The sequence below is a fragment of the Oryzias latipes genome, chromosome 14, assembly GCF_053564925.1.
Source record: "Oryzias latipes strain Hd-rR chromosome 14, Olatipes_Hd-rR_3.1".
NCBI classification, from domain to species: Eukaryota; Metazoa; Chordata; class Actinopteri; order Beloniformes; family Adrianichthyidae; genus Oryzias; species Oryzias latipes.
This window is the reverse complement of record NC_136250.1, coordinates 6,159,821-6,184,824: the sequence shown is the minus strand read 5'-3', so window position 1 is coordinate 6,184,824 and position 25,004 is coordinate 6,159,821. Positions and strand designations below refer to the sequence as shown.

General features: G+C 38.6%; 1 protein-coding gene across 1 annotated transcript in view; it reads left to right on the top strand.

The window, feature by feature from the left end:
• The window catches only part of pdlim4 (PDZ and LIM domain 4), a 44,944-nt gene extending 22,770 nt beyond the window's left edge, over positions 1-22,174 (top strand). Inside the window, exons 4-7 of the mRNA XM_004084206.5 lie at positions 9,253-9,518; positions 11,268-11,425; positions 18,130-18,280; positions 20,127-22,174. Coding sequence (XP_004084254.1) covers positions 9,253-9,518; positions 11,268-11,425; positions 18,130-18,280; positions 20,127-20,331 — 780 coding nt within the window. The 3' untranslated portion in view covers positions 20,332-22,174. The remainder of the gene's footprint in view (positions 1-9,252; positions 9,519-11,267; positions 11,426-18,129; positions 18,281-20,126) is intronic.
• The last annotated feature ends 2,830 nt before the right edge of the window (positions 22,175-25,004 follow it).

Genomic DNA, 25,004 nt, shown 5'->3' with positions numbered 1-25,004 from the left:
TTGATGGAACAGCTGGGGGGGAAAATAAAAGAATTCTGAATTTGTGAACATGACAGATGAAAAGTGAGGTCTACAGAATAAAATTGGTGGTCAGTTTCAATTTGACTTCAAACTTAAAGAAATTATTGTATATTCTGAACAAAAACAATTAAAAAATGACCAAAATTACAGCAGAAATCCAACTTTCAAAGACATACATTTACTTTTTGTTAAGTTAACTTTGGCTCAGTTTTACTACCATACATAGACAATGTTTCGCCACGGATTGTAATTAGAAAAATGGTACAAGAAAAACCAGACCCCAAAAAGACAATTTTTATCGGCGGGGGTCTTTAAGGCCTTTAACAACTTCTAAAAGCTGGTAGGATTATAGGAAAATCTAAACAAAAAAACTAGAAAGGCTCCCAAAATAAACACTGAATGACGAGCTTGGAAGTGATGGGAATCAACATCCTCATCAAAATATCAGTAAAAAAAATGTTTAGCTTTTATGACACATGGAAAAGTCAAACCTGAGGACACTGTCACTTTTAGGAGTTTCTACAAACACAGATAAGCTCCACATGAGGGACTTTGCTCTGCTCATGGGTAATATGAGATGAGCAGCTCCTCCCCTCCCTCCAATTCTTCAACTTTCCTTTCACTAATATTTTATCCTGTCATTCTTTCTCCCCAACCTAAGTTTTTGTATTTTCTCCACAAATAAAATGAGCAGAAGTGAACCTAATGGAGCCATTTTAGTGTCAAACACTGGTAGAATCTCCTTACCTTGAGTAGAGGAAGCATCTGCTCCCCGGAGCCTCATAAAAGACCAGAGAACTTTTTATCTCTGTCTCCTGCTGTATTTGGATCAAGGTTGAGCCCATCACAGTGCTGTGCTGTGCAATGCTCTGCTAACTCTGACCCACACTGTGCAGAAGGTCATTTCTCCTCCAAGCACAAGCTCAAAAAAATCTCATGATGTTGCAATTGAATTTGTGAATGAATGAGTTTGTGTCCAACAAAACTCGATAAAACAAACACAACACTTACTTTCTGAAATGTCTCCTTAGCACAGCATTCTTTTATGAACAGGGTGAGAAATAAAAGACAATGCTCCCTATTTTAAGCTTTTATTCTTTTACAAATTCTATATTTAGCATTGAAGGGCATCTATTCTATTCTATTCTTATTGCTAAATCTTTCCCTTTTGTTCTTGAGATTTTCAACCAACTGGCAATGCTGACAAATCAACCTTCCCATGTGGAATTTAGCTACCGAACAGGAAAAGATGAGGTGTTTCCTTTTACCTTGGGAACACGGTCGATTCTCCTAAAAGTCCAAAAGGAAATGCTGTATTTCTGGCTGGTTTCCAAACATGACTGAATGCTGTTGACTTTTACGGCTGTCTTATGGTGTTGCCTTCAATGGGAATTCATTAGGATCTGTTTCCAAGGAACTTTCCTCATGTTTTGGCAAGACTGTCCACAGGCTACCGGATAGCATGCACAACTCACTAAAATGGAAATAATTGTGATATAGATGAGTGGTAGGAATGAGGTAATGATGATGTGTGGAAAATGCATGATTATAAATAGCAGTGATAAGCAACGTTTGACTCAAAGAGAAGAGGGAATGCTTTTAGGTATTACACTTGTCTCCCACACTAATGGAACAAATGCTCAAGAACATCCCAGAACTGTCAAAAATCTCCCATTTGTAATCCAACTCTTATTTCTTCTTTACCTCCCATGTGTTAACCCCCTTGAAATAAGTGATAAACAAGTGATCATTGGTATTTTTTATTTTACGGTTGCTAAATTTTCTCAAAATCAATGTTTGTCAATCAATGTCATGTTTGACAAAAAACATTAGACTTTTTTTGTCTTTTACTTTTTACTTTCACTTTTGCTTTTTCATAAAGACAAAACCATAATTTTTATATCTATTTTTTCTGTTACTTCTAAATAAGACAGGGATTCAAAATTCAAGTCATTACACAAAAGACATGACATAAAATCGGAAAATCAAGTCAAATTTCAGCATTTCTGGGAACCTCTGGTACACGTGCTGTGTACATATATGCGACAAGTAACTATTCTGAAAAAGACCCACTCCAATGAAAACTGTGTTCTTGGTGTTTTTGTATGTACTTAAAGGCATTATTCTGATGATAAAAGATACAAATAAAAGAAGTTAAAGACCCACACCAATAAAAAATGTGTTTTTGGTGTTTTTAACAGGCCCTTGTGGTGCTTGTCTCATGATGGACATATTTAAAGAAAATTAAGATTAAAACTGCATTTCTGTGTAATTCTTTATTCAACTCGGGGTGAATCGGGAGCAGACAAAAATTTTGTTTGTTTTTTTGTTTTGTCTTTTTCAAAAATGCTGTTTGGAAAAGCTTGTAGTTGTTATGTACAAACTGGAATGGGCAGGCCACAAGCACCCTGATCGGCAGCGTTCTGATGCATCCAACTGCAGACAAATTGATCCGTTTTCCTGGTATCTGGCTCAAAACTGTATGTCTGGATAGCTCCAACATTCCTGGCCATTTTTGTAGCACCGGTAATGTTGGGTTGGGGATGTGAGGGGCTGGAAGCGAGAGTAGGTAAACCGAGGGCTGTCAGTCAAGGCTGACAGAAGAGGGGCGGGGTTGCTACACGCAAACATTCCTGCCCATAAAGGCCCGTACACACCGGGACGAATATTCGCCAGCGCTTTTCGCCACGTTTTTTGTGTTCACACCCAGGCGATTTTCGCTGACGATGAGCCGAGCGAACATGCAATTTCATTCCCTGACATTAGATGGCGCTTAATGTAAAACAGAAATACTCCTGTTCACAAGGTGGCGCTGCGCAACTTTACGCTTCTTAAACTCGCTTTTCACTCAGAAGAAGAGAGCAAGTATTTACACGCTAGTCAGAATCATACAAAGAAAACATGAATATTTCAAGCACCAGTTGCTCCAACTGGTGCTTGGTTCAGGGATATTTTAGAATGTCCGTCATTATTTCTTTGCGGCAGTTTAGATGCTCCTTGGCGTCTATCTTCTTCGCTGGTATGTGTGCTCAGCAAGGCAGTTTTGTGTTTGAGCGCCCCCAAGTTGTGTTTTACTGTAACTTCAGAGGCTCCAGACACGTGTGCAAAAGCGCCGTTCTCATTGGTCGAATAGATTTTGACGCGACGCGTCAAACCAAAAAAAACGAACCCGAGGCGTTTTTTAAAAAGTGACGCTTTAACGCCTGGCGTTTTTTCGCGTCGGTGTGCACACTCACATTGGTGCCCTTTGTTTAGTCACGAGGCGTTAAACGTCGGCGAAAATCGCGGGTGAAATTTGTCCCGGTGTGTACGGGCCTTAACTCTGAGGTGATTTTCTAATGAACTCCTGTTGAATGAACTGTGTTCTAGAAAATGACACAGTTCTCTTAATTTTGGCTTAAAATGGCATAATCACAATTGGAAACACTTTTAAAATGGATCAAATGATGATTGGAATAGGACTTTGAGTTAATATACTTTTAATTTTTACATGGTTATGTCACTCACTTCTCCCTTTTCGGCCTTTAGTTAGAATACTGTAACACTCATCTACTGTAATTCTCATCTAAAAACTTCCTTTGCACACTTTTAGAATGCCACAGGTGGCTTCCAGCCCATTATTATAGCATTGGCTCTTGTGACAACACTACAGTACTATGGAAAAAGTGAGGCCTCACAACGTGGGAGCAGAGAGGTCTGAATCCCACGTCACCCTTAGCTTCCAGTCTCGGCCCAGGAGCTGGCAGCTGAAAGCTGATTCTGTGAGCTAACATTAACAGGAGCTGACAGACAGTCTTTGCATGAGTTACAGACCGTAATTCCCTTTTTCTTCGTAACTCGGCTTTCCTTTTTTTAAACTGAAATGTGTGCATGACACACTTTTATTTTATCAATGGCAGAAGGGACTTACTTTCCATTTTCCTTTGTTATAGAAACTTTTAAAACTGACAGTATTCAGAGTTGTAACAAGGACTCCAGGAAAATGATTTAACATTCTAACCACAAAGACCTTAACGGTACAGTGTTATCAAAAGGACAAAGTCCAAGAGACCCGTGAAGTTTAGCCAGAGAGTCTTGATTAGAGACCCCACAATTACACACAAAGCAGGCCCTTTAGATCACAACCATCTGACCCCCTCATACTTGGTTGTTTGTGTTCAGTAATCAGGCAGTAATCCCTAGAAATGTCCAAATCAGTGTCGGGGTTTTCCAAACGGAGCGTTTCCTGCTCTGCTTGGCGACTGGCACCATGTTGAATGAGCTTTCTGTTGCCGACAGCCCAGATGCTGCACCTGTCTGGGGTCATCCAAATGCAGACATTTCAAATGCTTGCTAAGAATGAAAGATTTCTCTTTCTACTCCATTTATGTCCATCTGTTGTTCTGGTCATGAGTCACTGTGAGCTGCTCAAGTGACAACATTTTAAAATATAAAAAAAGGTTTCTAGACTTTTTGTGAACTGTCATAGGAATTGCATGCATTTTTAAAATTTCATAAGGGAGCACTTAAATGGTTTGCATTTTGCAGCTAACATTTGGTGCGTTGGGTATTTAGGAGAAAAAGGTGAAATCCCAAAAAGGCTGCAACTTTTTTAGTTTTGTGGCAGACTTGGAGGAGATTGGGTTTCAGTATGCTGTGATATTAGTTTGCAGTCTCAAAACCCGGTTTGTTGATGTAGCTTTAGTCTGAAAGTTACATCCCCCTCCGGGGGAGCAGAGTGATTCCAGATTCCAGTTGGCTCGTCTGTGCTCCTGTACTTGGCCGTGGATCTCACCTCTGGCTCGTTTCGCGCCCCCAGCCGTCTCCCAATTCCATGTGGCTGGAGCCAATCTGCCTCACTATTCAAACATGTCGTTGTAGAGTTAGATAAGCTAATTCTTCTCTGAGAGTGCTGGGACATCACCTGTCCATCCTGGGAGAAGATCCCTCCTTCATGTGGGTACCCCTAAGGCTTCTTTTTTCCCCCGGAATCTGTTTATTTATTTATTTGTTTATTTTTGTTTTTTTTTCCGGGAGTTTTTCCTTACTGAGAAAGAGGGTTTAAGGGCAGAGATGCCCAGTTTGGCGTAGTCTGTTTGGTTTAGTTTAGCAATTACCTATTGAATTCTACGACTGATTTTATGTTTTTATACAATTACCGGTTTGTTGTAATATTGGGCTAGATAAATAAAATTGAATTGAAATGTAGATTTGAGGGAATGCTGTTTTGCTAAAGAGTTTGTTTCTGTTATTGTGCTGTTAAGCCATTCGAGGACAATCCCTGCAAGACTTTTCAGCAATCTGTTCTACTTAATGGCATAGTTTAGAGCTAAATTCCACAGCTTTGTTACCTTTCTCCAGTGATTCTGTTTAAGTCCCGTCTCTGGTCTGGCCTGTCTGTCTCTCCTCTCAGCGAGACACTTGGGGCCAGGCTGGGCTCAGGGGACCGTAAAAGCCGGTTTGTGTTTGATTAGTGGTGCAGAGCTCCATGTGAAAATCCTAATTTTGAATCCCTGAGGGATTAAACCATTCAGGAAGCTCTATAGGAAGAAGAGGAGTCATTTTGTGTGTGCATATCATGAATTTAAATGTACGTGTTGGGTAAAGAAAAGTAGTTTGATGTCTCATTCCTGAGCACAAAACAGACATGTGATTTCAATTAAGGTCCTGCACCTTACCCTCCCCTCCTCAACCTGTCCTCCCCTCATTTGTCTACAGCTTTGTGGCAAAACAGCGGTTCTGGACCACGTAGACTCCCACTTAAATGCAGAATAACCAGAAAAGGTCTTGCAAATAAGATAAGAATCTCTGTGAATCCTGGATAAAATATCTATCATAATCAAGGCAATGTTAAAACACAAAATGAAAATGAAGGCCTACAATGAGAAATATCCTCTCTTTTCACATCACTCCTCAAGGCTCTTTTATTTTTGAATACTCTCATGCACCGCCAGTCTTCCTGAACCGTTAGCCATGCTTGGATACCTCTGGGAAAACAAGTCTTCCTGAATTTATGAGCTGTAGACAATGCTTGCACCCATAAATAGTAGTTTCTGCTGATTTTTTATTTTTTTTTTATCCCCTCTTGTCATGTTTTCTTCCTGTAAGGCACCAGGAGAACCGTTGTAGAACAAGAAAAAGGAAAAGTGTATTCATTCATAAATGATCTTTCAGTAATAGTGATCTGTCGTGTTTGTGTTTAAAATTACACAATATTTTAACATGTGAAAATCAACACTAGTCTATTAGGTAGAACTAAGGAAAATTAACTTAAAAAAAGAAACAGGACTAACCGTGTGAAGTGAATCAATCAAAACAGAATCCCTGACGACTCCAAACATTCTAGTCCAGTGTCACGAATAAATCTTTTTAAATAAGACAGTTGTCTCACAGCGGATTTCTATAATTTTTCCGGCACTGAACTGCTGCTGCGTTATAAGAGCTTGAAAGCACTTGCAGGTCCTGAAAGTTACCAACCTGGCATTTTTATTAGGCGAACACCAGATGTGCTGTCTTTTATAAATCTAAAGTCTGTGGAGCAGACATGCAGAGCCCAAGAGGAAAGATCACTGCAGAGAAGGTTTAAAAAAATGACAAAAGGAATGGGGATCGGGGAGGTTATTTGAACCAGATGGAGTCACACCATCCCAGACAGGTGTGGGTGAGGGTGAAAATGAGTAAACATGTATGTGCTTCTTATGTGAGAGCAACACTCTGAGGTCCTAATGTAACACAAAGCAGGACTGGCCTAGAGGAAGAAACTTTTTGCAGATGTTGGATTTATATATTTTGTTTCTGAATTTTTCTTTAAATTCTAACAGTTGGTCTGAATATAATATTTTATAGAAGTACATTTGAAAAACATGTTCCCTTTTTTATTCTCTAGACCAAAGACATTTTTTTTTTAAAAGTGACCAATTTGCAGTTTTTTTTTTTAACTTCTGGCAATTTAATTAGCTTTGATTCCGGTTTTCAGTTTGAATTGGGTGATGGGGCAGCTTCATTCTCTATATTTCTACATCCTCAGATCACACCTTTTTTTTTAAACTTTACTATCAGGTTTCATACAGAACTGTCTGAAACCACAGACAAATCTTTATCACAGACCCGTTGTTGCCCTCTTAAGACCTGATGTGTGAATTCAGCTGGGTTTTACTTTGTGATTTTTAACCTTGGGTTTCTCCACAATGGGCTTGCAGTTAAACTTGAAGGACAAACCATTTGACAGTTTTCTTTCTTTCTGCCTGTAAAACAACAGAAAAATAGAAGATGAGTGGCTTTAACTCTACCTGAAATGGTAGAAATTAAAATAACAATTAAGAAAAACTTTTTTTGTTTACTTTTGCCTGTCACAAAAAAAGCTCACGTTTGTTTTTTAACCTTTGTAACATAAAGACAATTCAGTACATGTTGAAGAATTCTCTGATGTTTACTTGTCTAATCGCACAGATCGGTATCAAGACACAGCAGAAGTGTGTAACTGAATCTACTGTTGAGGATTTTGCCCTTTCTGTTTTTCTCTTTTTGTGTTGGCAAACACGAAAGAAAACTCGTCTGACGGCAGAAGTTATCTCTGATCATTATCTGGAGATTAAACCCACATTTGAAAAAACAAAAATGAAAAATAATAAGCTGAACAAACAAGTAGAGATGATTAGTTCTCTTGTAGACCTTATTTTCTTTTCATCAGGAAGTTGAGAAATCTAAAAAGAAAGCTAAGAAGAAAAGCTCACTTAAGACAACAGATAAGGGGATAAAAAGTTAAATAAAATGTTCTAAGAAAGACTTGGAAAGAGAAGGGAGGCGTTTGTGAAAGAGATGAGTTGGGCTGTGCATGAAGAATGTCCTCTGACAAGAACAACCCAAACGGGGCACACATTTGAATTCAATTTAGAGTTTTCTTTTGAGTTTTTCTAAGAATCTTCCCTTTCTATATTTTAATTTTTTTTTAATGATTTACCCAGAGGCCGGTTTTACGGAAATTCCCATGATGTTTAAATAAGGGCAGCTTCAGATAAGGCGTAGGATCTGGTTTGGCCTGTTAGACTGTGTTGTGGAGATCAGGCTTGAGCGTGTTTTGGTGATCCTGACATCTTTTTCAAACTTTTCCAGTCATAATGGCTATCCTTGGTTTTTCCTTTTTTTATTGTCTAGTTTTCTAAATGCATTTCTTAAATGTCGATCATCTCGGACAGTGGGAAAAGGCAGTACAGAAGAACAGTAGGCCTAGGTATGTGTGTGTTTGTGCATGTGTGTGGTCCATGCGAGGACAGGATGAAATCCAGCAGATCCATCTGTTGCAAAGACCAGGGTCCTGTCTGAAAAGCAGGGAACCTCCACCACCTGTGGTGAAAGGGAGACCATCCCAAAAATAACATCCACACATCTTCTCACAGATGCAGAAACAAACTGAATCCAGTGGCTCAACAGAATCTGCTTCCCATCCTGCAGTACTTGTAAACAACCTCCTCCATCTCAGTTGAAATATTTATATTTTGGAGCTCTGATAATGTTTGGTCATTAAAAAAAACAACCTTGCTTATCTTCACAATTCAAAGTCCTAAAGCACCATCAGAAGTGGTGACATCAGCGTTGCAGTAGAACTTTATCGGTACAGTTCAGTCTCAGAGGCAGACGAGAGTTATCTGTGAAAGTGGCTGATAGCTGAAGCATTCAGATGCGCGGTGATGTCACCGTATCCACCGTGTGGATGCATGCAGAGGGCACTGACCCCGGCATAAACACACTTACTGAGTGTACACTGGCGCAGGGGAAGGTGTCGAATGCGTTCTGTCAGAACACTTCTGTGCCAAGAGCTTAAAAAGACAGCTGTGTTAACTTTTGGCATGTCACAAAGTGCTTTAAAATATTGTTTCATCTTTTAAAGCATCTGAGCCTTGTCAGAATTCGTAAACGGTTTAGTTTGTTGGAGAAGTAAGCAACAAAGAAAACTAAATATTTATTCCACAAAAGTACTTTAGTTTTTGGTGAAAACATCTGAATAAAATCTTTTTTCTTTCCTTTTCGTAACCTCTTTTATTTAAAGGATTCTGTAAAAAAAAAAGAAGAAATTTCCCCATTTTTACTTTTGTCATGACCTTTGTCACAATAATTCTTCAATATCAGCCTTTTACTTTTTGTGTCAACTATAAATCATTATTTTTAACAATAAATGCCACATTCCGTAGGACTACAAATCTAAATCCAATGTGTTTTTATGCTAACGTTCCTCCTTTTCTTCATCTTTTGCAGAATTTCCGTCCCATCACCAGCGGGTATGGCAGTTACAGTCGTAAGCCGTCATACACCCCTGAACCCCAGCCCCCTCAGGCGCCTCAGCCAACTTACCTAAATAATGGCCACTCCAGACCCAGCAATGGCCACTCCTACGGACACGGAAATGGAACTGGGCATGCTCAGTACAACAACCCAGCGGGGCTTTACGCTCACAACGGCAGCAACGGAGAGAAGTTTCTGTCAAACAAGATGGGCGGTCTCAACCTTAGCGCCACACATAGGTGAGAGCGACTGCTTGGCGGGGGCCGTTGGATTCTAAAAAACATATGGGGCCCACATTATCTCACATCTTACAGCTTTGACAGCTTTAGTGAAATCGACTTTAGTAACTGTACAGGGTATGTTTGACAATTTTCACAATAAAACTTCAAATATTATGAAAGTAGTTGCACCTTTTAAAATAATATTTGTCCCAGGCTCATCACGGCAAACTCTAGTTTCATGCATGTGTTATTTACATTTAACACAGCACTGAAAATTGTCCCCCTTTTTTTGCATCTGCAAAGACCAGAGCAAAGTGAAGCTAAAGTGTGCGTTAACTCCTAATTTCTGCATTGAATCTTATTGGCTTTCAAATAAACTTTCTATAGCTTTTCCCTCTTCAGTCTCATTGCTCTCCGCTTTTGTACACACACATAATGACAGGTGTGTCTCCAGCGATAACCTAAGTCTATCAGTTTCTGTTGTGAGAGCTTCCCCAGGTATGATGGAAGTTACAACAGCCATATTTTACCCTCTGCAGATGTCGGTATGTGTCCGTGAACCTGCTCCCGTGAGGGCAGTTCCACACAGACACACGAGTGTTTTGGATGCACCTGCACAGATGGCCATGTGCACTGGAAAAGCTATTTGTTGTTGAGCATCCCCTCAATAGGCCAATAAATGTGTCTCCCTGTGAACATCCTCTCCTGCACTCCCAGAGTCCCCTAGGGGCCAAACTGCTAATCCTTACAAGCAAGCAAGAACACACAGATATTTGAACTCCGATTCAAAAGCAGCCTTTATCCTGCTGTCGTCTGCCCTTCTTTTAGACATTCATTACTGCCACTTCTCTCTTTGTGCCCTTTGTGGGGGGGTTGGAGACATGCATGCTGCTAAGTGTGTCTGGATTTGCATCATCTGTCAGCAGCTCTTCTCGCCTTCTCCCTAAAGTTTGAACGTTTAATCCTGTCGAGTGAGGGCCATCCATCCTGGAAGCTTTGGGACCGTTTTAAGGGTGGATGAGTGCACAGAGTCGTAGCTTAAAGCTGCTTGATGGTTGTGGAATTTTATGCAACTGTAATTTTCCTCTGTACAACTTTCTGATTCTAGCAAAATTAGGAAAAAATTATAAAAAAAACGTTTTTTTTGTAAACTAAAAAGAATTAACCCTGGTTTTTCTATTAATGGACTCTTCCCATGACATTTTTATTGTTGTAAAACACAAGACAAAAATACCTCATTAGGGTTTTTAAGGTATAGTTGGTGTAGCACAATAAAAAAAAGATGAAAAAACATAAAGCATAGACAAACCTGAAAGACTTCAATAGAGGAACTCATAGGGGGATGTTATTAAGGGGTTAAACAAAAGCAAAAGGGTGTTTTCATGCTATCTTGGGACAAAAATTAAACAAAAATTTTGAAACTCAAACACATTTAAATAGATCATTTGACAAACAGGAAAAAGTTTGTTTATTCTTTAAAATCAGTTTCTGAAATTCGGTTTTGTGTCCATTTTTGCATTACCTATTTTGTTTGTGTGCTTTTTCCTTAATACTATTGTATAGTAATGTTTTTGAGAACAACATAATACAAAAAAAATGTAAATCAGATGAACTCATATTAGACCCTTCTGGGGATTTTTCTGGTAGTTTTCACTGGATGTACTTTGAGTGTGTTATTTATGAATGTGTCATCCATCTTGTAGTTGTCATAGCTTGTATCACTATACAGAAGCACTCGGTGATCCTCCCTTTGCGTGTGTTTTTCAGTCCAGAGCCTCCCGTACAGTCTCCTGTGAGCTGGAACGGCTTTGATCCAGAGTCTGATGTTTATAAGATGCTGCAGGACTATGAGGAGCCCATCTCTGAGCCCAAACAGTCTGGGTCCTTCAAATACCTTCAGGAGATCCTGGAGGCTGAGGATGGAGGTAAGCAATCGTGTTGCTTTGTTTGATTTTTGGATACAAAATGCATTAGGTTCTTCTAAAACTTTAAACTAATTTAGATTATTTATCACTGCTTGCTGTGGGAATGCTAATGATATGTACAGTGTGCGAAAACAGATCTGCAGGGATTGTGTTTTCCAGCCTCATTGGGTCAACTCTTTGCTCCTTAGCTGAATTGGTTAGGAGGCCCACCGGCTGAACTTTGGAGGCAGCAGGAACAATGATGTTTTTGTTCTGGTAATTGAAACACGGAGCAGCTCTTTCCCCTCACAAGGATGCTGTAGAGAGCACAAGATGGTGTCCAACAATTCCTCATGTGTTTTGTGGACAATCAATCAGTGAGGCCAGCAATCACGAGAGAGCGAAGCTTCTTTTTATAAACTTTGTTCTCTGCCAAAGCGTTAAATAACGTCTTTCATTACAGCATTAGAATAAATACAGATAGAGAAAGGCTAAATGATACCTGCAGTCATGTCTGCAGAGAACGACCGGACTTCCTCTTAAAGACCCACTACTCTCATCTTTTGATTTAATTTAAAATCCTTCCCAGTCGTCTTTTAATCATTATTATGCCCTTTCCCACCAAAAACAACCAACCTGGTTTTTTTTCTGTAACATAGTTTCTGCAGAGCACCAAAAGTTTAATGGAAATTTGCCTCTGAGTTGTTGTGGCCGGGACCGTTGACCCAGAGCAACCCCGCTCCCCCTTCCCCTCCCCTCCCCATTGCAGACTGGAGCAGGGAGCTTGTGGCCCACCCAGCATATTTACTACTTCACAATAATCAAAAGAAATATTCAGAAATGAAATTTGAGCTTAGTTTTTTAAATATATGTCCTCATCATCAGAAAAATGCTACAAGTGCATGTTAAAAACACCATTTTCCATTAGAGTGGGTCAAACAGAGAGGAGGTACTTTTCTACAGTGGCCCAGAAGGGTCACAACACAATAACTCAAAACACATAAACTCACAACACATTTACTCACAACACTTTTCCATATCAAAATGAGCCAATAGGGATGGTTTGGGCATCTGATCAGTCAGCCCTTTTTCAAATCTGAGACAAAGAACAGTTTATCACACAAAAACAATCAATACAGTAATAACGTTTTGTTAGAAACACATTTATGTACTTCAGAAAACAAAAAAAGGTGAATGTGTGTGTTTTTTTTTTTTACATATTTAAAAAATATATATGCTGACATTATAAAACGTTATGTAATTTTCCTGGCTCAGCAGCTCAGTTCCAAACACACACCTCTTCTACATACAAATGGATATTATCAAAGATATTATCATATATGTTTATTTTTTTCAACAGTGCTTATAAGTTTACAAGTCTCCAGCCATAAAAAACGGCTCCAAGAACATTTTCATTTTAGAATGTATTTATGTGTTCAGCTTTATCCGTAAAAAAAATATATTTGGAGTAAATATTTTCCTCTGCGCAGCCCTGTGACTCTTCCTAAGCCAGGCTGACTAAAGCATTTCTCATCCCTGGCATGGCTTTCCTTTTATAGGAAAAGAAAGACAGAGAGGTTTGAAGACACAAGAATGAGAGGGTGGATCAAGCAGAAGGAAAAGGACAAAAGGAAGCAGGAGAAAGATAAAGGAGTTCAAACTGGCTCATGTAGAGAGGAACATGCAGGGGAGGGATGTTTTAGTTTGGTGATTTATTGCAAAAGCAATTTCACAATGGACAATAAAGTTAGAAATACAGCTTTCCTGTCTGACCAGTCGGCATTCCACAATTTAAGGGGGGGTCGTGTGAGACTGGCAGTGAAAGAAGGCTGCAAGACCTGAAACTAAAACAGCTTTTTCCAGATTTATGTTTGCTACTGAAGCATGACAATTGTTTAGGGAGTAATAAGTATAACACGAGCGCTGGTGCATTCAGTCAGGGGAGACACGTGACCCACAGCACAAATCATAGTGTCAACGTTTTTTCTTAGTCTGACTACCTGTAACACAGGGAAAGTACTTCATCTATTTTATACAACATTAACTGAGGTTTTTTTTTTATTATTGTGATTATTTTAAATCAAAGGTTTATGCAAGGGGATGTTTTTACATCCAAATACATGCAATCCAATTTCCAGTGAGACATTTTACACACATATGTGTCGCTTTACTTAAGTTCTCTATTTAAAGTCAGAATTCTTTGGTAAAGTTACTAACTGGTTAATTTTGAAATATATAAATTAAGATATTTTGTTTAATACCCACCTTGTATATTTTTTTTGGAAGCATATTTTACACAAGCTGTTTGTTTGACTGAAGCAGTAACTATGCTTGACCCTATTTGAGTATTGAAAGCTGTTCCACACTTGATTACATTTCATCTTTTTAGGTGGGCATGATTCTGTTTCATCTTCAGTTACTCTTTAATTTTCTTTTTCTTCTTTAACTTCACCAGTTTTGTTTTGTTTCCTTTCATAAACTCATCAAAAAAAAATAGAAGAACCCGATAACTCCACATTTCACATGTTCTTCTGCTAAAAACTTTACCAAACAAATACACTTGTTTGTTTTTATGACACTCTAATCATTTGAATTTGTCCCCTTTAAATATTCAAAGTAACATGTTCACTTTATTTTTTCTGTCTGCTCATAGTCTCTAACGGAAATATGCACCATATTAGAAGAATTTTTGGTTTCTGGCATCTTAAATTAAATTACAACAGTTTTACCAATTTCACCTAAAAAAAAATTAGCGTCTTGATTCACCAACTTATTTCTAGTTGTACTTTCTTTATGAAAGTTGACAGGATGTAACAGCACAAGAAATTATTTTGAGCAACCCCTAAAGTGAGGATCCAAAGCAAACCTCTTACTTAATATCTGACTTCTCATAACACTTAAAGAAGGATGATCTGAAGAAGAAAGGGCTAAGTGTATTTAGGTTTATCTTCCCTGCTGCCTGTTGTCTTTTAGCTTTGGAAACTGATTGGCAAGTTAAGCTGCTGATGAAATGAAAAAGAAAACTTTTCAGTTTACTCAAGCATCCTTTAAAAGCTGTTTGTCTCTTTTGTTTGGGTTCAAAAATGTCATTTAATCCGTGTGAGAATGGGCCATCCGGTCAAAGAGGTTTCCCAACCGTTGGTGTTCTTTTCAGATCTGTCTATACTCAGACAACAGGGAATATATGAAGGTGAACTACTCTGACTTAAAGCTTTGAGGCAAGCCGTCATGCTTTTAGTTATACCCTAAAGCATGCCTCATTGTCAGGCTTTTAAATCATTGTAGTTTGCCTCCATGTTAGCCCAAGGGCCCCTGCAGAGGCTGTGTTGATTTTAAGGGGCTTCCAAAGGTAAAACAAACATAAGTGTCAGTTTGAGAAGAAATTCCACGACCTCTACGGCTACTTTTGATAGCGTGAGTATGAAATGGGGGCAGAGGGACTGTTCAAATTCCTGTTGCTAACAGGGTTATTTAAGGCAACATTGAACCTGAACTCAGAGATCTGCAGAAACTGAAGGGAACGTAAAACTGTCAGAAAGAGAAATTTGGACAAACACAATGAACTTTTGTCTAATACACAGAAATGTGTATTATGTATCTGCAATTCTAAACCACTGTGGTGCTTGCAAATAGACAGTCATCCTTGAACTGAGCTGTTTCCTTGTGATTTGTTTAAATTTATAGAAATTGAGGTAGTTTGCTTACAAATGTGAGGACCTGGGATTGCTCTGTTGCAAATTAGACTTAATGGCTTCCTCTTTCATTACTGAAACTTTGGGTTGAGGAAATTACATCAAGAGTTCAATCACTGACTGGGAAAAGAAATAGATTGATAACTGTTGAACAGTTTGTCCAGGAACTGACAGGATGATGTGTGATGCTGCCCTCTATACCTTAATGTATGTTAAGTGTATGGTTTTAGGCTTTCTCAGAAACCCTTCTGGAGGAAAAAAAAAAAAACTTCAAACAGCAGAGCGGGACTGAACTTTCTATTAGGTTTTGAAGATCAATCCCAGATGACCCCCAACAAAGAAAGATGAAATGTTCTTGGTAAACATCCCCTCTGTCACTTTGCCATTGACACTAATTCCACCACACAGCCGAGATGGAGACCACAGGGAGCGCTACGATGATGAAAGGACACGAGATTTAAGGCCATAATGAGATTCGTAGTCTGTGTGGGGCAAATGTATGACTCAAGTGGTAGAAAGCAGAGTCCTTTCAGCTTTGTAGGAGCTTTTCTTTAAATAAAACTGCATAATACAACCCCCCCCCCCCCCATTTTCTTTGTATTAAAACATTTTGTTTACCCTGCGGGTGAGCAAGAGCAGAGCTGATAACATCACTGGGAAGGCCTCCCCGAGTCTCCAGTTAACCATGGCATGAAGTGAACTTAAGGAAAGCAAAAACATTTTCTTTTTTCATCGATTAACGTATTATTAACACATTTAAATAAAAAAAAAAACACATCTAGTTTGACAAAGTGAGAGTGAATATAAGTGTGGTATCTAGAAATGTGTATATTTCCCCTTACAGGATTTAATTTGCATCATCAAATTCGTTTGATATATCTGTGATTTCCTGTTGTGTTGTTTACGAAAAAATTACGTGAAATAAACAAATCAAATCAAAATGTATTCATGTATTGTTTAAAGTAATGGGAAATAAAAGGGTTAGTGCACACAACGCACATCCCTCGCTGTGGTTCACCAACAGCTATTTGTACTGGACCTGACTTGGTGGAAGCAAGCTTGTGATTGGATGTCTTTTTACTTGCATTACATGTTCATAAAGAGGCAAAGATAGTAATCAAATGAAATCAACTCAAACTTCATTTATAAAAAGCGCTTCTCATACTTTGCTCTTCTCAAAGTGCTTTACATTTGAAATCACAGAGGTGGAAATAAAAACCCAACCCACCCGTTAGAGACACAACAGGAAGAGAAACTAACAAAACTTTCCAGAAACCGATTTAATACGAACTGATTGATTTTTATACCTTTTCACAAACATGATCTTGTTCATATATTTGGTTTTCAAACAAAACTGCTTTCGCTCTCAGTCCTAGATCAACTCTTTGATACGTCCTTTACATCCCTAGTAGTATCACCCACCTTTATCCCTGCAACTGGTTACAGTAGCCTTAGATTGTCGTGGAAACCCTAATTTTGTTTGGCTTCTCTGTTTGGCTTCTCTGAAATTTCACAATTTCTCAAGGACATTTATCTTTCCAAGTTTAAATAGTGAATGAGACCTCATCCTTAAAAATTCCCATTAAGTTCACTAATGGCGTAGGAAAGACAATAATCTCACAAATAACAGCTAATGCCAGTTTTTAATCTCATCTTGAGCGGTCACATGATAGCAGTTACTGGGGGATAGAAAGTGCTTTGAGGTATGCTCCAGATGCAGCGTTATTATACTGCGGTTAGTAGAGGGTATGGACGGACTGTTGGCGGTTAAACCTATGTTGGCACATCATCAGTGAAGGGAGTTCATACTTTGGTTTGGAGCTGTGCTCCTCTGATCTGCCCTCCTGGACTTCAAACCGCCTGATGGGCTAAGACAGTCATACACTGGCATAACTAAGCAGTGGTGTAGAAAAATTACTCCTAATTAGGTTGCCATCTGTGGGAAAGCTGTAACTGGTGTCTAACGTCACCCCAAACACAAGTTTCACTCAAAAATGGTCACAAACTAGTGAAAAGTAAAAATAGAGCACAGAAAAGTTGTTCTACCTTGCTTCCTCCGTGTTGTATCACATGTATTTTCTAATTGTAGCATACTGGTGAGATGGGGAAATTTTGGCTTCTGAAGCATGAGATGTTTTCTCTGCCTGCAAGGTTGACTGAGGAATTTTTGCTAGGAAATGCCACTGCAGAATTTGACACTTGAATGAAGCATGGAAGGGGGAGGGGTAGATTGGAGGGGGTCAGGGAAAGGGCGAGATGCAGGAAAGAAAAATATCATATTCCTCCAAACATAGAAATTCCCAAATTTGCTCTAATGCTTTTGTTTATGGTATAATACAGATTGACTGATTGAAATTTGTACTTTCAGAGAAGTAAAGCAGATGGGTTTTCAAGGCTTAAAGTCCGACTCAAATCACCTTTTTATCTATTTTTAAAGCATTCCCAGTGGTCTTTTAATTACGATTATGTAATTTTTAGCCAAAATCAAAAAACCTGTGTCGTTTTTCTATGACATAATTTCTGCAGAGCGGCAGGAGTTCATTAGAAATTCACCTCTGAGTGGTGGGTAGAACCGCTGGCCCGGAGCAACCCCGTCCCCTCTTCCCCGCCACGTAGCTTAGAGCTTGCAGGGAGCTTGTGGCCTGCTCAGCGTGTTTCCTGTCACAAATAAGCTCTCTTTCAAACAGTATTTTGTATGCTCTTGATTCACTGCATTTTGAATAGAGAAATAATCAGAACTTTAATTTTAAGTTAAAGTTGTAATATATGTCCTCCATTATCAGAAAACACATTTTATTCCAAATGACTCCTTGATGCCTATTGGTGCAGATATGCGCCAAACCAGTTCTCCAAAATTTTAGCATCGTGAAAGCAAAAACATAAGTGATTATATTTTTCATAGCTAGAAATAAATTCAGATGTCAGGGGATTAAAGGGAAAACTTTTGTTTCAGTCCTATACTTTTATGCTTTATTATTGATGATCATTCTTGAAGCCAAACAATTGATCTCATGTGTGTCTTGTTATTTGTAGGTCTGTCCCCTACAGAAAGGATGAGAAACCTGAAGTCTCCAGTCAAGTCTCCAATCAGATCTCCTATCCCAAAGCTGGGAAGCCCCATTCCCACCCCCATGTCTGGTCTTCAGAAGCTGCCCCAATGCACCCGCTGCTGTAATGGCATAGTGTAAGTATTTTCCAGAACCCATTTTTGTTTTTTTTTTATCAAAACAAAGGAATAAACTGCAAAAAAAAGCTATATTTCTCTATATACTGGTCTAACATTATTAGTTTAGCCAAAAAATCATAGCCAAGTTGCACAGAAACAAATGGTGCAATAGATATGAAGTGCTGCTGAAACACTTGGCCCACATCTGGATACCATATTAACGTTTTATCATTGCTCCTTTGCTACTTGAGGTGAGTCAAAGTTGTTTAAAGAACTGAAACAAAAGGGTTAGCTTACACCCTGTCGACTTGCAGCTACAAGCAGTAAAGTCCTCGGAAAGCTCATTATGACGATTTATAAAAGTCACATCCTACCCTATTCGCTTTGTACACATAACTGAACGCTTACACTTAGGTGCATAAAGCTTTACAGACTTTTTTCCAAAGTAACCACAAGCACCGGTAATCCCTCCCTCTGTTAAAGCAGCTGCTGGTAAGCAGTGACCTCATTTGTTAACTACTTGTGAACAAGAGAGCATTGTGGGGACTCGCAGGGCACAATTAGACTGTTATGACCCTTCCAGGATTTTTTTTTCCTTTTTTTGGACCTAGTTATAACTTCATCGAGCAAATCGTGTGGTTTTCCTTCAGAGAGCGGTTTAAAAAAATAAATGATAAAAAGGGGCACGGTAATGACTGAATGGTCGCAGGAGCAATTCCAGAAGGGAAAATCTTATTGGGAGCAGTGAATGCACAGTTGAGGCTTTTTACAGCTGCTGTCAACTGAGCAAAGCTTTCAGTTTCTAAACTCACTGGTGGCAAAGTAAATATGTGATGTGACGCGTATTTACTCAGGTCTGACGGTGAGTTTCCTCGACCTGGAAACATTCCTGGAATGTGATCTTTCCTTGACATTTGACTTCTGAAAACAAATATTAAAATACCTGATAGGTTACAGTGGCTGTAAACTATGATTAGATCGGATTTGCATTTATGGTGAACAGCTTAAAAAAACAACTGCATGTTGAGTATAGGCAATTTAGTCACACCACTGCCCTTTATCTCCTTTCTGTATTTATAATGCCTCCCTGGAACGTGCTATCAGGAAGTTTACTTTTCAAGACAACTTTCTAAACTGTTCTTATCGTTACAGAATTTTCTTATCATCCCTTCAGTAAACTGACCCAATAATATTCCTCTCTGCTTCAATGGCAGGCAACAGTAAAATGTGTTCAGGAGACCATAAATGTCATATGCTTTTGAAACTTTCCTGTCATGCTATGCTTTTCCTGTATGAGACTGAAAATATATTCTTAGAAAAATAAAAACTGAACTTGCCTCTCTCTTTCTTTCTTTTTTTTCACTGTGGTTTCCAAGATGTTCTGTCAAAATCAGGGTAGTTTATATTTTGCGGTAACTCCCAGCTTTTCCAGTTGGGTGAAGAGCACGGAGCATGACAGCTTAACCTGCCTTTGGCCCAAATGAGGGGTTCGTTCAGCTGTGAACGCAGCCTGCGTGATGAAATTCAAGACTCTTTCCCTTAAAGCCTCAGAATCCAAGCTAAAGTTTTCGAAAGCTGTTGTCCTATAGTGTTGACTTTTGAAAAATTAAAACAATCAAGATCCAGTCCAACAGCTTAGTCTGCGGGATCTCAGACACGGGTTAAAACCAAACGTAGTCCCACACGGAAAAATCTCTTACTAAACCCAAACTCTTAAAGGGCTTTAGACAAATTGTCTCTTGGAAGAAAGGGGAAACGTCAAATATGTGGTATTTATAAAACTGCTACGATGACAATCTCCATCTGTCTTCACTTATCCTATTTTCTTCTAATGGGTTTTGTTGCTCCTCCTGTCTCTGTGCAGTGGCACCATCGTGAAGGCCCGGGACAAGCTCTACCATCCAGACTGCTTCATGTGCGACGACTGCGGCCTCAACCTCAAGCAACGGGGATACTTCTTTATCGAGGACAATCTGTACTGCGAGACCCACGCCAAGGCTCGCGTCCAACCCCCAGAAGGCTACGATGTCGTAGCTGTGTACCCCAACTCCAAAGTGGAGTTAGTCTGAGATGTTGGCAGCACTGAAATCCGACTGGGAAAGCAAGATAATGTTGGATGGTGGCGGGCAGACTATGATGACCAAGACGATTATGATCTGTCGGGTACGATGCTGATCTTGGATCAGTTTTACCTTTGGGGTTTTGGAATACATTGATCCCAAATCAGCATTTCTGCACTGACAGACTTGATTTATGTTGTATATATTGAGGATACTTGGAAATGCTGTCATTGAGGCCTGGGGTTGATGAACCTCCAAACACGTCAAATCATTGAAGAGATTTTCCTTTAGTTGTGTTTTTGTACAGTTTCTCAAACTGAACATCTCATTTTTGTCCTCTACACTACTAAAAAAAAAAAAAAAAAAAAAAAAAAAAACTCCAGATAATTTCCACATTAAAATACAGAGTTCAGTAGCTGAGTAGGACAAACTAAATCTAAGAATGAAGTTAAATCAGGAGTTGATGATTGTAGCTGCAGCTAAAAACCGATAACATCTTCCAAAAACCTTAAACTGTCTTTTGAGAGAGAAGTTTCATTATAAAACTGAAGTGGTTCATTTTGAATGTGACTTTTATTGAAGGGTTAGTTATTCAAAGTACTAATTAGCCCTTTCTGCAGTGATGTCAGGCCAATTCCTCTATATTTGAAATACTGAATATGGGACTGTTTTTTTTTGTTTTTGTTTTTTATTTTATTTTAATATACTAAAATGAAACCCTAGACTCACACTGTCTGGACTTCTTCAATTCAAATTTACATTCATGCACAGTTTGTTTTTCAGACCAGCAACTCGGTTTTATTTGCGCAATCATATTGACCCCTAAAGTTTATCTGCATTCTGAGGTAGATGATTTACTTTTGTTGCTAGGAAACCAGAAACTCATACATGCAGTGAGACAAACACAAAAATACTTCTCAAGGCTCACAACTATTACTGCAGCAAGCTACAAAGCAGAGAAGAGACTTTCTTGTCATTTTGAACAGTAAAACAGAATTCTTCACCCTCCGTTTCACATGCACCTGACTGGGATTTTCCTTTCTCATACTTTAAACCTTCAATGGCTCACACTGCCTTTGTAAAAAGTCTGTGCTGGCATCATCATGCTCTCGTAACGACTGTTAAACGTGTCTGTGTGCTTTTGAGATATGAGACAAAGCCATGGAAAACATTTAAAGTAACTTATAAATTAGGACTCCGCAGGCTCCAACATGTGGCTTTCTTTGGCTGAACTCCATTTATCAGTTACAGGCTTTGGAAATGACAGACGTTGGAGGTATGCAGTTTTTATTCCCTTCCTTCAATGAATTCATGTGTCTGATCACAGCCAAGCACATTAAAAAAGCAAAAATACTTTTCGACATTTCCTCATGAGAAAAGAGGAGCAGAAGGAAAACCTTTGGAGGAACAAGACGGCTAATCTTTTCTTTCTCTGTCAGTAAACCTTTGTATTAAAAAAAATAAAAAAGCCTAGCCAACCTTGATTGAACTCTCAGTCTAGACTTATTGCAAAAAAGTAAAATGAACTTTTGGTAAATACTTCTGAAAATTGAAACCAGTGAATTTGCATTTGAAATCCTTGTTTTTCCCCCTCTTTTTTAGCAGTTATGTGTCCCTCCTGGTATGCCATACCACCATTGGTTCTGTAAATGAAATAAGAGATTTAAAAACGATCACATTTTTTATATTGTACATATTTGTATCTTTGATTGCCTTTAGACTGTTTGCATCTTAATAGTCACTCATAATCTGCTTGTGTTTAACTTATTGTTCTGTCCTCACAGTGTGGTTCTGATTTTCTTTTTTGCTGTTTTTTTTAACGTTCTAAATAAAAAAAAGTGCATTGGCATGACGTGATTGTTAACATTTTTCTGTGGTTTTAACTGCAGGATTTCCCACAAGCATTCTTCAAAGCCCTCAATTTGCTTCAGTTTTACACCCTCTTTCTGACACAACAGTTATTTCATACTGCAGGGCGGACGACCACCAAGCAGCAGTTTTTGTGCTTTTTCACCAAATTCCTCAAACATTCACGTCACTGAGGCTCTTAATCTGATCATAAAACTGCAAAGCTAGACTTGTTGCAGAATTGGTAATCTTCATCTTAAACGATGTAGAAAGATCTGGGATTTATTAACCCAGAATTCTTTGCTGAAGCGAATGTTTGGGTCTAACTGCACATAAAAAGTTTCCAGTGTAGGAGGACCAGTTATCCATGATTTTTAATGCAGTAACATAAAAGAAGTTATTTGAAATGAATAAAAAAAAGTTACTATTTTTTTCACATCTGAAAAATACATTTAATTATAAAAAAATACAATTAACCTAGATCACTACTTGAAGGATGTGTAAAAATACTGACAGTAAACCTTGTGGGAGCATCTCGATCTTATGTAAAGAAGTTTCTGTTCTAATTTTCAGATTGGAACAGATTTTCAGGGATTTGTTTACCAGGATTTTCAGGGATGCAGGATCCATGCACTGTCACCCTCAGTTCAATAATTCATTTAAGGCTTATGTGAAAATACTTTTCTCAAAGAGATTTTGCATCTTTAAACAGCAACAGCTATGGACTAACTGAAAAAGAAAAAATCTATAAGTAAGGGATTATGGCTGACAAAGTGTGCATTATCAGTGACCGTTAACATGACAACGTGCTGAGACAGCACTGAGCTCGAGTGCAGCGGCAAGGGAAAGCGAAATATATGCTGATCGTCACAATAGGTTAAAAAAAAGCATCAGTTCAGAGAGCAAGTTCACCTCTTACTGATTGTTTTTGTCCAGATGATGAAGCAAAAGTTTGTTTTCAAAGAAGCCAGCGCAGTGATACAGAAGATTTAAACTATGTGACTGGATCTTGGCACACTTACTGAGTGAATAGTGAGCAAAACCAGAAACAACGATGACCAAAAACCAATATTTAATGTAAAAAAAAAGAACGTTTCTGACTTCTGTAAACATTTTATCCACTTTTTGAACAAACTGCTGACAGTATTTAGAGATTACTGTGCTCTGCTGACCACAAAATTACTAACACTATTTCACGGAAAAATTTGCTTCGAGCAAAGATACGTCAAATTCTTCCTGAGTTCCATGAGAAACAAACAAGACATCCTTGTTGGTTTCTTTCTGCTGGCAGAAAGAAATTCATTTAAAAGGCTTTTGTACTGTAAAAATTTGGAACTTTATTTAGTTTTTGAAAATAAAAAGTGAACAGAGCTGCAATCAAAAGGGATTATCTATTTTGAATGATGGGCTTGGCTGCTTTGAAAGGTAATATCTCTATATGTATGTTTTTATAAATTGGCATGGGAAGTTGTTGTGATTGCTCCTTTGTTTCTGATCTTATGGTTCCCCATTTTTGTGAAGTATGAGTTGTGGATGAAGGTAAATTGCTGGGATCAAGCAAGCCAGCCAGCATGGGGTGAAATTACTGAGGACGCATAAAAGAACCCACATTTTGCTGCAGTTGCCTCATCTCACATCTAAAAAATGTTTTAAATGTGTTTTGAATGTTTTTACGTTTTAGCAATGTCCTCTACTTTTAGAATGTTGGTCATAATTACAACCTCCCTACATTTAATAGTGACAATATATATATTTCCTTTCCAAATTATTATTAATATTGTTTTCAGAATGATCAAAGCTCCTAATCCTTTATCCTGATCTTAGATCTTAGCAATTCTTTCATTTTTCCTGCTAAATACAGTAGCTTAGGAAGGATTCCTGATTTTTTTCGGAGAAATAGAATCTTTTTTGTACATTTTTAAGTCTACATAGGTCAAAGTGGTTTCAGTCCCTGTTAGTCTTGCAAATGTTGCACACCTGGGTTCGTTTTCTTGACTCAGCTGTTTCTAATATTCAGATGACCCTTCTTCAGTATAAGTCAGTCCAAGGTTGAGATTTCTTCTTGCTGCTTCTCTGCTTTGTAGCCACATTTTGTTGCTCTCTGTCAATAATCTTTTTAACTCATGTTTCAAAATATTTGTCAAGTTAAACTGTGGCTGCCTCCAACAATCAATCCAAACATCATTTGAGCTTTCCAGAAAATCCCAATTTACCATTGATGGGCTCATGAAGCTTCATGAATCATCAAACACTTTTATGCAATTGGTTCACTTAAGTCAGTAAGTATACCTGAAATTGTATCTTCTAACAATAACAAAAGAAAAAAAGGAAAATAAATCCACTTTCAACAAATATTACATTTATTTTGCCACACAGAAACCCTGTTATAGTCTAAAACAGAAAAGAAGCTTAAAGTGCCTGAAATAAGTCCTCATGCAGTTTACAGCCTGAGCCCTCTACCCCTCCCCTTTCCTGCTTGTGTGTAACAGAAGACAGGAGCAGCTGCAGGGACGGCAGTTCATGGTTTCATGCTTACAAACTCTGTCATATAACAGATAATAGAAAACCAATAGTGGTTTAGATTTTCTTCCAAGCACTGAGACCACCGCCCCCCGTTAAATATGCGCCCAGGGCAATTGCCCGTATGACCTTTGCCTAAAACTGCCACTACTGCGTGCCCCCCCTGGCATCGCATCAGGGGCGCGCCCCACTATTTGAGAAGCACTGACTTAAGTGCAATGCTTCACAAGGCTAGACATCTTGTGGACACATCAGTTGAATTTGAAGTGAGGCATTTAAAAAAAAAAAAAAAAAAAAAAAACTTTAAATGAACA